The sequence below is a fragment of the Phaethon aethereus genome (genome assembly GCF_964289735.1).
Source record: "Phaethon aethereus genome assembly, chromosome: 1".
NCBI lineage: Eukaryota > Metazoa > Chordata > Aves > Phaethontiformes > Phaethontidae > Phaethon > Phaethon aethereus.
In genome coordinates this window covers 176,428,507-176,443,260 of record NC_138575.1, presented here as the reverse complement: position 1 = coordinate 176,443,260, position 14,754 = coordinate 176,428,507, and the positions used below count along the sequence as shown (strand labels likewise).

Here is a 14,754-nt window from a genome sequence, read left to right as displayed (position 1 = left end):
AGCTTAGTTTTCCTTTGCTGCAGTCTTCCAAACTCTGCTGGTAAGTTCAGGAACGTGGGAGGTCAGAGGGCAACATTTATAAGTGAAGGCTGAATGCTGTGAGTGTGCTCTATCCCTCAAAATGTGCAGAACTAGTTATAACTTACTCTAGCTCTTTCTGACCAATAGTGACAGTAGGGCAGAGCTACTGTATGGCTTATGTTTTGTTTTGTATATTTTTTTCTAGACATCAATAGAATACATAGTTTTTCTTCTTTGTGACTCTCTAGTGAAGTAATGGTTCAGTTGCCTGAAGTTCCCTTAACTTTGCCTTTACAGAAGCTTTTTCTATGTCAGGAATAGAGTGACATATTGTAATATTCTGTACCTCTTCTTTCTGTGATACTGTTTATTGACAAGAGGAATTCCAGTGCTGCTTCCCTTTTTGGCATGACTATCTACCAGGGTGATGGGCTGTTTTTCTTTAACATATCTCCATTAGTCTTTGAAAGTCTCTCTTCTGGGTAAATGAATAAATGCCTCTTCAGGCTCAGAGGAATGTTCATCTTTGTCAGGGTTCCAGTGAGTTCTGATCCAATTAGGTCAGTCACTTCACTCACATCTCCATCATTGCCATTCTGGTAGCACTAGTATTTCAGAGAGGAATGTGTTTCTGCTGCTCCAAAGACATTTGAAGAACCAGAGGCCTGTCAGGTCAAGAAAAATGTCCCTTGCTGCTTCTCTGTTCATTCATTCATTCATCTCAGAGGCATGGATTGCATTCAGTGATGGCCCCCTTACTGAGCATGTATGATAACTTTTGGGTCAAAGGACTCAAAGAAAAACATATGTAGAGAGTATTTCCAGTCCGCTGCCTTGACCTACAGGACTTTTGATGGTTTATACCAGTACAAGCTTCCATTACTCAGTATCCATTGTCACTGTTTCTACATCTAAATTGTTCATAAGGAGGATTGCTTCACTGAACCTCCAGGATTAATTATTCACCTTAAGTAAGCTAGTTAGGATAGAATCATCCAAAAATGTTGGAATGACTAAGGGATTTTTCCCTTCATCTGATGTAGGAGTAACTTTGCAACAGCTTTTTGGGAGGGAGAAGAGGCTTTTACTGAATCTGAAGAAACAAAATTTTTCAGTTTATATTGTCATTGACTGATTAGCAGATGGTTTGTAGCTCAGTGCAACTTTGATACAAAATCAGACTATTTTTTTTTAAGCTGTGTTTCTATATAGGAATCTTTCTAGGAAACACCAAAAGGAATAGAGAAATAATTGATTGGCCGTTCAGAATTAATTTGTGAATTTATTTTTTAATGTGATATGAAAGGGGCACTGCATGAGAAGGTTGTTCTTGACTTCTGTACTGGTCCAGGCAAGAATCATATGGAGGATCTTTGTGTGCTAACACTTTGGCAGCTGAGTAAATGAGACCAATTTCACTTGAGAGAATTCAGGGGAGATGTTGTTCCTTAGTGTTACAGATAAAACAGTGGCTATAACTGCCACCTTAAAGATAGTATTCCTCTGCCTAATTTTACAGGTAGCCATAGAGTTTCTCTGAAACACTAGGGGAGAAACTGAGTTTCTCTTAGAAAATATCTTTTATATTCTCCTCTTTCTATCAGTTTGAAAGCTTTGTTAGGCTGTATATTCATCAGTGTTCCATCATCATATGAGGCCATCAAAATGCAGATTTGTTCTCAGCATATAACAATGGCCAAAAAATGATTGTCATGTATATCAGGTTTGTATGTATGCATCAAGTACTGCAGTGTAGCAACAGTAATGGCATTTTTTCATTAACTTTATACTAAATTAATCTGTGAAGGAATAAAAGTAGCACTATTTTAAAATAAAATACCACTTCAAACTGTGTGATTACTTAAATCTCCTGGAAGGTCTGTGGTAGTTTTTGTTTACGTTGATACAGTATCACAAGTTCTGGATTGGAAGAGCATAGAGTTGTAAGTGTTTACACAGTGTTTATTCCAGGGGAGGAGGAATTGGAGAGGTAGTAACTCCTCGGTTTCTTTCTTCATGTAGTAATCAATTATGTCTGTGTTCACTGTGGATATATGTATAACCTGTTACTTGGAGAGGGGGACAGTTGTGGGTTTTTTTCTTAAATAAAACAAGTATAGGGCAGACATTTATACCTCCCCCTCTATGATGCTCAGCGAATGGGCAGATGGAGAGAAGCATGCCTCTAAGACCATTTTTTTTCGTTTTGGTACAGTTGTTCAGCTTTTTAACTAGTTGCTCCATGTCTTTGACGCGAGTATCTCCCTTAAATAACCTTTAGCTCTTCTATGAATCAGTGAATTCGATCTAAAACATGTACATGATGTCTTTATAGCTTTGGGGGACATATTTTTGATAAATTATTAATTTATTGTCCTTTGAACTTGGCACGTGACATCCTCAGGAGCTAAAATGGCAAAATTATTTAAGGTGATAAAACTGCCTTTTGCTATCATGAGAAAGGAGTTGGACCACTCTGCACCTGTGCCATTATGCTCTGTGGCTGTTCTCTGACAGTGTTCACTTCGAATAGACAGAGATTACTCTTTCCCACACCAGTTTCTTCTTGGAGTAGTAAAGATGATTGATCTGGTGATTGGGAATGCTGTTACAGAGACTCACAAGATATTCATGTTTCTGCTTTGGCATCTGTTCAATCTTCTATACCAACACCATGCTAAATGAAAGTCAAACGAAGGTATGCATAACCCTCTTTGCCCTTGGTGCTGGCCTGGAACATTACCTTGTCCATGACAATCATTATATACTTCAGCCCCCGAACTCTCAGTTTTACTGTTTCTTTACAGAGCAATAATCACTCTGGTGCCCTTAAACTTTTCACATCTGTTTATGAAAATGTTGTAGCCAGTAGGATGGCAGGTTGGCACCAAGACTCAGTATTTCTGACGTAGTACTATTCAATACTTCAGTGCTATTTAGATACTGAGGGGCACTTTACCTCTTTTTCAGGTGCCAACTAACAGAAATAAATAATGAAAACTCATAAAATTATAATTTCATTAAAGTCTTTTTTCAGCATAAAGCTTCACCAACTTATGTTGAACATAAGCGTAAATAGAGTTTTTTTGTTCAGGTGATTTCACAGAAGAGAGTTAAAATGAAATCACAAAAGTGTACATAGGTTAAATACTTATCTTGAAGTTCATGTTAAAGTGTTCTTTTTAATGCCTTTTATAGCTGGCAACCATACAACAGTCCCTCAACTTGTTGCAAAAAGATAAAGATTATCTTAATCGTCAAAACATGGAGCTTAGTGTTCGCTGTGCACATGAAGAAGATCGTCTTGAAAGACTTCAAATTCAGCTAGAGGATGCCAAAAAAGCCAGGGAAGAAATGTATGAAAAATATGTTGCAGCCAGGTAAGTTGTTGTGTGTTCAATTCTATCAGCTAGACAAGTTATTTAACTGTTTTCCCTTGTTTCTTGCACAAGTCCCGTTTTATTAAAAGAAAAAAATTAACTTCCAGAAAGCTAGTCCATATTTGCGTAGAAACAGAACACTTCTGTTGGGTCTCAGTGTGTGTCAGGAATTTTTTTTTTTAAACCTTTGATATAAGACCATAGCAGTGAAGATGTCAGTATTGAAAGTTTATGGCAATTATTCTGTTAGGTGTATATAGAAATTTACGGAGGTAACTCTAATTAATTACAAAAGAGAGAAAAACTCTTTGAAGTGCGTATGTTACATATCTCACTTTGCTCCCACACCAAATGGGAGTATTTGAAAGACAATCTAAATGATTATTGCAGAATAAAATATATTTAATTTTCATAAATGTTTAAAATGGGACATAGTATGTTTCATATCAGCTATTAGAGCTGTGAGTCTTTCATCTCTCAAGTTTGAATAGACATTCCCTAAATGTAGCCTTGAGAAATAAGTTGATCATTGTATGCTAGCCACAATGGTAAATAGTGTCAAATCCTTATGGTATTTGAATTGGTATACATATATGTATGTATGGGATGTTGAACTGGAAACACTACACTCTTCAGCTACATGTCTTGCTACATATGTGTTATGCTTCAAAATTTCAAACCACATTTAGATTTTTCTTATTCACAATTCAGGGTTATCCAGTTCATGTTATTTCCCTACATCCAGATGCCAAAAAATACCATTTCAGTATATATCCCCAAATTGCATCAAATATTTCCTTGTATGTACTTCATCAATGAACAAGAAAACATTTTTTGGTTAGTAGTGTCCTTAAAAAACACCTATAGATTGAATGAATGAGCTTAGAGTATGAAGTAGGTTCAGCTTCTCTTCATCTGCTTCCTTGTGTTTGAATCAGGAAGATGAAACTGCAAACAGCATCTATAAATTCTGTGTCCTTGTATAACTAAGATGAAGTGTGCTAATATGACTCTAGTGTAATGCAACTAAAAGACAAATTGTTATCTAAATGGAAATAGAAGAGCACTTTACTGAAATTATCAGCTATGGAGTTCCAGCCCATATTGCTTATCAGAAGTGTTTTTATTACTATTTTCCTTTCAGCGCAGTTACTTAAACTTTTATTTTTTTAATTTGCTTTACATGTGTTTATCTCAGAACTGTGTTCACCTGGAACTTCTGTATTTTAAATAAATTTTTAAGACTTGCTTTTAAATGGGGTTTTAAAAAATCATGTAGGTCTGAACAGCCTTTCTCTAGAAAGTGCTTGCAAACACTGACTCTTGTAGCTAGGTTTCTATTTCCAGAAAACCGCTGTGAAATCCTTCTCTGTCATAATGATGTAGGGGCACTTTTACAGAGCTGCCTCCATTTGAGGAACCTAGAAAGAGACATAATGTAGCTTGCCTCTACCACAGTTTGGGATACTGTGCAAGCCTGCTTTACTGTCCTCTGGGATATCAGAGGTGTCTGTCTCTTGCACTTTGATAGCAGCTAAAGAGAAATTCTGTGAATCTTACTTTGCCTTTTGTGGTCTGTTGACCCTGGCTGGATGCCAGGTGCCCCCCAAAGCCGCTCTGTCACTCCCCATCCTCAGCTGGACAGGGGAGAGAAAATGAAACGAAAGGCTTGTGGGTCAAGATAAGGACAGGGAGAGATCACTCACCACTTACTGTCACAGGCGAAACAGACTGAACTTGGGGAAATCAGTTTAATTTATTACCAATCAAATCAGAGTAAGATAATGAGAAATAAAACCAAATCTTAAAAACACCTTCCCCACGCTTCTCTCTCCTGGGCTACTTCCTCCCCCTGAGCAGCACAGGGGGATTGGGGAATGGGGGTTGTGGTCAGTTCATCACACGTTGTCTCTGCCGCTCCTTTGTCTTCGGGGGGAGGACTCCTCACACTCTTCCCCTGCTCCAGCGTGGGGTCCCTCCCATGGGAGATAGTCCTCCATGGACTTCTCCAACGTGAGTCCTTCCCACAGGCTGCAGGTCTTCACAAACTGCTCCAGCCTGGGCCCCTTCCATGGAGTGCAGTCTTTCAGGAACAGACTGCTCCAGCATGGGTCCCCTGTGGGGTCACAAGTCCTGCCAGCAAACCTGCTCCAGCATGGGTTTCTCTCTCCATGGGGTCACAGGTCCTGCCCAGAGCCTGCTCCAGCTTGGGCTTCCCACAGGGTCACAGCCTCCTTCGGGTGCATCCACCTGCTCCCATGTGGGGTCCTCTCTCTATGGGTCCACTGTGTCCTGCCAGGAGCTTGCTCCAGTTTGGGGCTCCCATGGCGTCACAGCCTCCTTCAGATGCCTCAGCCTGCTCCGGCATTGAGGTCCTCCTCGGGCTGCAGGTGGACACCTGCTCCACTGTGGACCTCCATGGGCTGCAGGGGGACAGCCTGCCTCACCATGGTCTTCACTATGGGCTGCAGGGGAATCCTTGCTCTGGCCCCTGGAGCACCTCCTGCTCCTCCTTCTTTGCTGACCTGGGTGTCTGCACAGATGTTTCTCTCACGTATTCTAACTCCTCTCTCCTGCTGCAGTTGCTGTTGCCATTGTTTTTCGCTTCTTCTTAAATATGTTATCCCAGAGGTGCTACCACTGTTGCTGATTGGCTTGTCCTTGGCCAGGGGCGGGTCCATCTTGGAGCTGGCTGGCATCGGCTCCGTTGGACATAGGAGAAACTTCTTGCAGCTTCTCACAGAAGCTACCCCTGCAGCCCCTCGCCCGAAAACCATGCCACAGAAGAAACCCAATATATCCCTCCCCTCACCTCTGTGAATAACATATTTAAGAATTATCATTAAAGTCCCCATTCATCACACAGTCTTCACAAACTTTATTCACATCAACAAAAAAGAATTCCCCACACCAAAATCAAAACAAATCATCACAACACCGAATCAAAGTAGACAGTTTATACAGAATCCACCCCTCATCCCTTCACCACAATTACTACAACAGCAGAAGTTCCCCACAATCATTCCACTTTTCACACTCTAGCTTGTGTTCAGTCCATGTTTTGCCCATTACCTCTCCCAATTACTATCCTTACCTCAAATTCCTCATGCCCCACGTTGGGTGCCAGAAAGGACTGTGGTCGGTTGACCTTGACTAGGCACCAGGTGCCCACCAGGGCACTCTATCACTCTTCTCCTGAGCAGGACAGGGAGGGGAGATAATCAGGTAAGGGAAAAAACTCGTGAGTCAAGATAAAGGCAGTGTAATAAAGCAAAAGCAAAGGTGGCATGTGGAAGCAAAGGAAAACAAAAAATTTGTTCTCTACTTCCCATCAGCAGGTGATGTCTAGCCACTTCCTGGGAAGCAGGGCTTCAGTACGTGTAGTGGTTGCTCCAGAAGACAAATGTTGAAAAAATGAATGCCCTGCCATACCTTTCTCTTCGCTTTTATTGCTGAGCTGACATCATATGGTATGAAATACCCGTTTGGCCAGTTTGAGTCAGCAGTCCTGGCTGTGTCTGCTCCCAAGATCTTGTTCACCCTCAGCCTACTGGCAAGAGGGGGAATGTTGGAGAGCCAGCCCTGATGCTGTGCGATCACTGCCCAGCAGTAGCCAAAACTTGGTGTGTTATCAACACCATTCAGACTACCGATACAGAGCACAGCACTATGAGGGAGGCGATGGGGAAAATTAACTGCGTTTCAGCAGACCCAATATACCTTTAGAGATTTTGATACTGTCATTGGGATACTGTACTGTTACCAAATCTCTCTCTTGACATCATTGCTATTGGTGATTCTCTTCATGATGCTAATTTTCGTAAGACAGATATTAAATGTAATGAATAATGCAGGCATGTCTGCTCTGCTCTAGAGGTCTTTATTGTCTTTTGCAGGGACAATATAGCATAGCAGAGAAGACAGTGTACTGTGTAGGACTGCACTGCAGCTTGGGCAGCCTAGGTTGTATTCAAGGTTTTGCTGCTGACCTGCTGATGAACTTCGAATAGGTCATTTCCTAACATAAAAATGTAATGTAAAATGTAAAAACCTTAATATAGGATTTCTTTTGTAAAATGGGGGTATCCTTTTGTAAAGTCCATGTGGTCTGCAATATTGCAGAAGCTGTCCCTTCTTTACATTGTCCCACACACATGTACATTCTTTGTGTGCATATTCTGAGACTGCATCCCATAGTGGGGTTTCCTGTCTATTCAGCAATTTAAAACCATCCATCTCTCATGTCAAATATCTATGGTATTATGTTCCTTAGAGACCTCTACAAAATCCTATTTATTTGTTATATAAATTAGAGAGGTACAAAAGTAGAGCAGCAGAAAACTGTACCAATTAATGGACATTCTGCAGTCATCAGTGCTACCTGGAGGTGCAATCAGTTTGGGTAATAATCTTCGATTTGCTGCCTTTTGAAGAATTTGAGGATTTGTGATGCTTGCTTCATATCTGGAGCTCTTTTGGTTGCTGTAGTTCAGGAATGAAGATGATGAAAACAAACCCTATTAGCTATTTTTAGGAATAAAGAATAATTCACCTTCTGGTCACCGTCACAACTGCTGGCATTGGGGTACTGTAGTTAGAAAATTACAGACTCTAGGAAACTGAGGGATTAACCTGCCAAATTTTTAGAAAGACACACTTTAAAATAGGTTGAGATTGTGGTAAGAAGAATGGCAGCAGCTCATAGGTGCAGTTCTTGGGGAATCTCTGTGTAAGCACAGACCAACACAGAAGGTTTCCCTTTATATGTTTGATCTTTAAACACAATCCATAGTTGCATTGAGATATTCAGGTCACATTTAGTTTATTTGCAGTTTAAAGCCTTATGAATAATAGGCCTGGAAAGAAGCTCATTAAAGCCTGCAGCCTGAAGAAGACTAAAGAACTTTATAAGGCAAAAACATTTCTAACTACTGCTCAAGCAAAAGACCGTAACAGCAGGTCAGAAATAAAAATCATGAATGATGGTCCTTTGCTTCAGCAGCAGCTGAGTTGGTGTTTGTTAAAATGCATTGACAAGGCAGTCAAGCTATATACTCTGAGTATGCCCTTTACTATACCATTTGTTTATTTTAGTCATCATAAAGATAAGCATTACTTTGAACTGTCTTCCGGTGACACCACTGTGGGTGTTCAAGACTTTTCTAGATGCTTCTAATTTTTTTCACTGAACCTTCCTGACTTTTAGCAGTCTTTCCATGGGAGGGAAGGTGTAATTTTTTCAATGACAGAAATGTTTTTTTCACAAGTAGTAATGGTAATAGAAATTGTCTAAGTACCAAAAAAAGAGTAATGCTCCTTGATTCTGCACATAAGAATTGTATCCTGAGGTCCTGATCTTCAGCGTACTTTTTTTTCCTGTATATTGACCCATATAACACATAAAGAACACAAAAAGTTTCTAATGGGGACCTTATATTCCAGTAAAGTGTGTTTTTTGGGTTTTTGGTGGTGTTTTTTTTTTTAAATAAACTTATTCATTGTATCAAAGATCTTCATAAACTATTTTGCTGTAGTGCATTTGAGGAAGGAGAGGAGAGAAATTTACTGTTACCTGGAAGAGTCAACTGAAATTCAGTGTCTCAATAAAAAGAAAACAGGAAAACCTGGACAGCAAGCTTTCTGATATTTAAATACTTTGGGGCTTTTAGTTAACATGAAGGACATTTTGGCCAGCTCAAGTACTGATTTCCAACAATTATGGGTTATCACACAATTGGCAATTCGGAGAAATCTAAAACCTTTTACAGTTGTAAATGCACATTTCTTCATGAACATGCTTATATTTCCAAACCTGTAATTTCTACCAGTTGCTTCACTGCTGATTGATTATTCTTGAACATTAACTAGATGCTATAAAATTTTAACATTCCATCGCTGTTAAGGACTTACAACATAAGCCTTTTTTATGGTTTTGTAGGAGAAATTCTTTATGGGATTCCTTACAATCTGTCATGGGCTTCCAAGGTTACAAAAATGCCCACATCTTGGGGTTTTTGACTCCACAAATCTCTTCAGCATGTAATCTTCAGTGTTTCTTGTTTTCTCCCTATATAAGGTACAAATAGTACACAACAAAGTCTTGTAGTAGCATGGCAGTATTGTAAGTTAACAAGTTTATCAACTCTTACCCAGTGATGAAGAAGCTAGAAAACTTTGGAAAGTGAGGAATTTTTTTTTTTTTTTTTAAGTGGTTGATTAATATAAACACTCATGTAGAGGCTGACAAAGAATTCTTGGAAGAATGTTAAGCATAATGTTCTGTGGTTAATCAGTGTCAAATTACATTAAAAAAAATAAAGCAGTATTCAGAAAGCTTTTATTAATCCCCATTGAAATATTACTGATTCGTTATTGAGTTTTACTCAGTTTGCACAACAACAGAGGCTCATATGTATGTCAAGAAATTTAGGAGGAAAATGAGTAAGAATTAAAATAAAATGTAAAATCAAGAAGTGCTCTGCTGTACTTGTACAACTGTACCTGAAGTTTTGATATTTTGTCCAGTACAATTAATTTTAATTTCCATGTTGTGTATTTGTTTATTTATAGAGACCACTATAAAACAGAATATGAAAAGAGACTGCATGAAGAGTTGGAACAAATAAGATTGAAAACAAATCAAGAAATCGAGCAACTAAGAAGCACTTCAAAAGAGATGTATGAACGTGAAAACAGGTAGATAAGATGCAGGCAATAACCTAATTAGGGCAAAGACAACCAAGTACTGGTTTGTGCTTAGGTATAGTCCTAGTTGACTGGCTTTGAGAGGTGATCAAAATTTTTGAATTGAAGTTCAATTGTAATACTGATGAGAATCTTGTAAAAACTAAAATGAAATTGTACAGTAAGTATATGGTATTATATTTATTATTAAATGATGGACATCCAACATTATCAATGAAAAGTATTATTAAAATTCATGTTCTAGATAAACATCAGTGGTTTCAATTTTGTTCATATGTACAGTGTTAGTTAATATATGGACAATCTTGAAACTGTGCCAGGAAAACAGAAGAGAAGGTGCTGATGCAGAAAATAAAGCAGAAAAAATGAGAGAAACCCATAAGATTTATGCCTTTCTAAAATAAATCTATTTGAGATTGTTTACAGCATTATGATTTGCAAAAGCGTTGATTTCCTGTAAGTTATTATAAAATCCTCCTTTGAAGAAGATCCTAGTCCTGCAAAGACCTGCATATTGAATTTTGTATGTGTGTCATCTTGTTGAATTCCATGGAATTACATGCAGAGTTAGGCACATACATAAGCTTTTAGGGATCTAAGGATTTGGACTTTTGGCACTGGATTTGTTTTTGAGCTTGTTTTTCCCCCTTTTGTTCCTTTAAAATGGGAGGAGTGTTTAATAATTCATTATATCTTCATTGTAGATGTCCTGAAAGTGTCTTGTGGGGAATGAAATGACTGTAGTAAAAAGATATTTGTGGCATCAGCATCTGTTCCTCTAATAGGTAGTTTTGTTACTGCTTGGAAGAGTGAAAAAAGAACATGACTCCTGCTGTCTGTCTTCCAGTCAACTGAAAGGTTCTAATTAAAAAAAATTACATCATTGTGTAGTTTTGCAAGTGTGAGTAAAATATATATACACACACACATCCAAACCACTTCCTGTATGCAAATCTATTTTGGATTACAAAGTATAAATTTAAACCTCCACTGTTGGTGGAGATTTGACAAGGGTATGTATATCATTGAGAAAGCTACTGAAAGATATTTAATTTGTATCTGGAACCAATTTACAGACATTTTCTTCCTCATTTTGAAATAGTTACTTGTGAAATGTAAATCCCTTAGATTTGACTTCATATTTTGAAAAAAAAGGATTTTTAGCATATGTTCTTTCTACAAAATACTAAAAAATTCCATCGTAAGACAATGCTTCCCAGTCTGAGGTGCTGCTCAATGGTGAGACAAGTGGAACCCCAAATTGTGGGCAAAGCAGTTTACAATGAAGTTGTGTGATGCGATGAGATGCTGATTGTGACTGAAAATAAAGCTAGGATGCTGGTTTCATCTTCAGGCTCAAAGCATAGAATAATATTACAGCTAAGCTAATGTAATATTCAGTTGCTGTTACTCCTCACCACTTTGCCAAGCCTGATGAGCCTGATGTTTCCCTTGAATTTATTGGCACTTATTTTACACTTGGATGAGCCAGTTCAAGAAGCTAAAATGAGTGGGGGAACAACCAATAAAAAGGTGATGCTTTAATTCTTAATTTCTTTGGGATCAGTTTCACTTGTTTGGTTGTAGTCAGCATTGGCTGTGTTTGCATTAGCAAGCATCAGTGTATTCACGGGGCACGTGAATGTCTGCATAAGGTTTGACTTTAGATTAGCTGTAGTCTGTTCCCATAGATCAAACACAATTTAGTAGTTTTGAGCATGTTAGATGCTCTCCCCTGAGCACATCTTCTGGCTTGGTTCAATCTGACTAGTATCTGGTTTGTGTGCTCTGGAAAGGTTTAGCGATGTGAACTGAAATGCAATAAATAGCTGTTGCTAAGGGGTTTGTTTCAAAAGCTTATATAGATGCCCCTGTGCTTCTGCTTCCCCTCCACTGCCCTCATCCACCTTTTTTTTCACATTACTGTTAATGAATCTGTAGGTGGTATTTCTGTCCCATTTTAGAAGGCTGCTTTCACTTGTATGATAGATTTTCTAGATACCTGATGGCCCGTATGTCCTGCATGTGCAGCTATCCAATAGATGCTTTACCTCTCTTAAAATCGCAATCACACAATCTGAAAACTGACAGTATCCCTAGTGTGTTTCCTACTCTGTTGAAAATAGTTCAACAGAAGTTACATGACATCTGTGATTGTCATCTTGCTGGTTGGGTAATATCACACTTGTGTGCTTTTTCCTTCTATTGCATTTTCAATTGATTAGCTATTCAGTTAAGCAAAATAGTTTCTTGCCTAAACAAGACTCTGTGTATCTCCTACCATTTAATTTTTATCCCACTTCCCTTACTCTAGTCTTAAGGATGCAACATTTCACTCCTACTCTGAGACACAGTATGCTTGATCTTAAAGCTGTTAACAAAACTAATTACCATGTTTTTATAATTTGGTATGAGTCAGTTTTAAAGAATCTACTCTCAAGATCAGTCCCTGAATTTCATCAGTAAATTCTGTAGCCCAGTAACTAAAATTACATACCTGTAGTGTGGCTAAAATGACCTAGGTAGCATTTACATGGGCTTAATAATTTTCCATTTACTTCTATATCTTGACGTTTCTCTTCTCTTCAAAATTTGACTGAGACTATAATTTTGCTTTGCTTTAAGTCAAAAAGTTCCTGTGGGGGAAGGGAGAACAAACAATTTCAGTAGGAAGAGCTTGGTTGCATCTACATTAACAGTTTAGTTTAGATGAAGAACGTGGTTTTGAAGTGAAACCCTCTAGTCTTTGCTGCTTGCCACGTTTTTGCTTGCCTCACAGTTTGTGCTTGAATTTGTGGTATTGTGCTCACATTTGTAGCACATGAACAGGATTCCTTTTAGATGAAACGAAATTGAAAGGAGTCTCTTAAGATCATCTGATATATTCCAAACGCTAGTAGGTGTTCAGGTCACAGGAGCAAACCAGAAGTAGCTTAAAGTAAAATCCTTGAAAATGGTCACATGTAGGTGTCAGGTCCTCAACAACCACTGTTGGTTGTTGTTGTCGGCAAATTGAGTGTTACTGTGTTGCAACGAATAATGGAGATACAGCTCGTAAGCACTGTCTCAGCAGTATTTCCACTTAGTACAGTTTATTGCAGTGTTATGCTACAGGCAGACTGCAGGTTAACAGACTATTTATATAATTTTTTAACACAAATACTTTATGTATTATTCTTCATATGATACTATTCTCATTTGTGTCAGTGAAATAAGAATGAGAGTTTGCAAGTCTTGACTGATTCTTCTTGGTTAAAAAATTGAAAAAGTACAGTGGTTCTGTGCAGATCAGAAACGATGCCAGCAGTAGAAGCCAGAAGGAGACACCAATGATATGCAGTAACTTATAAATTGGACTAACTAGCCAATTAGTTGTATGTGGAAGTAGGATTTCTATGCCTAGCTAATCTTTTCCTGCAGTATCATAAAAATTGTGGATCATCTCAGCTAGGAGGACAGCATTCCCCTAGTTATTAGTGAAGTACCGAGAAAAATTATTGGAATTTATTTAATTCCTACAAAAAATAACTAATTTACAGTTCTAGTATTCTAGAATTATTCATGTATTTCTGCATATAAATAGGTGGTTTGATCATTGTTTTTAGAATTTCAGAATTTCAGAACTGCAAACTTTGCTGGTATATATTCATTTACTACACAGAAGTAAAGCCTGTGTAATAAATAGGCATATAGATAAACAAACCGTTCTGTCATTCTGTGAGAATTGAAGAAGGTAGTATTGAAGTTAAAATCAGTCAGTAGTAATTCATGACACAAAACAGTCCTTTTCCTAACAGATTCTTCACAGAATAACTTCTGTTTCCTTCAGAAATCTGAGAGAAGCGAGAGATAATGCTGTCACTGAAAAAGAAAGAGCAGTTCTTGCTGAAAAGGATGCTTTAAGAAAATATGATCAACTCTTAGAACAGTAAGTATCTTTTAAAATGTGTATAAAAAATTTAAAGGTGTAACTATATTTGTATCTTAGGAGTTTTACGTAGGAGGAATGACTGCTTTGGCTTTCTGCTTATAAAGAATACATTGAATTACAAATTTTGTTTAAAAGAAGTCACAGATTTAATTCTAATTAATTAATTTAATTATCTTCTAATTAATTAATTTTATTTTATTCTAATTAATTTAATTTTTTTTTTCCGTTACCAGTGCAGTAACACTATGAAAGTTTGATTCTCCTCCTACAATCCTGTAAAGACAAGCAAACATAATTATGCATCTCGTAGCAAGAATCTGGTTTTTGTACTGTACAGTAGCAGTGGTCAAACTCTGAACCTGTTCTGTTGGTTTTTTTCTTTAGTTGAAAGTAGAAAATTATCTTGTATGATTACTTCAATTAATAGTTTTTGTACAGTGTGGATAGAGAGCAGTAGTCATGAGCAGTTATGCTTGCTACATGCTGCTTTTCTTACTGCTGTCTCTTCTCAGTCTTTCATATTCCATGCATAAAATATAGTATCTATACAAATGTACAATTCTATTCATATGGAGAAGGAAACCATGATTGATTTTCTGCCTGTTTACAAGCAGTCTTACTGTCCTGTTCTGCACCACCTTGTCTTCACTTTTTGTAAATTTAGAGTATTAGCTATGGTAAATTATGAGGTAATTTAAAACTATGGACAGTCATCAA

The 14,754-nt window shown here is 37.8% G+C and overlaps 1 protein-coding gene across 1 annotated transcript in view; it reads left to right on the top strand.

Moving 5' to 3' along the window:
- The window catches only part of PIBF1 (progesterone immunomodulatory binding factor 1), a gene marked incomplete at its 3' end in the record, with an annotated part of 135,300 nt that overhangs the window by 21,596 nt on the left and 98,950 nt on the right, over window positions 1-14,754 (top strand). Inside the window, exons 7-9 of the mRNA XM_081997503.1 lie at window positions 3,220-3,401; window positions 9,972-10,097; window positions 13,936-14,034. Coding sequence (XP_081853629.1) covers window positions 3,220-3,401; window positions 9,972-10,097; window positions 13,936-14,034 — 407 coding nt within the window. The remainder of the gene's footprint in view (window positions 1-3,219; window positions 3,402-9,971; window positions 10,098-13,935; window positions 14,035-14,754) is intronic.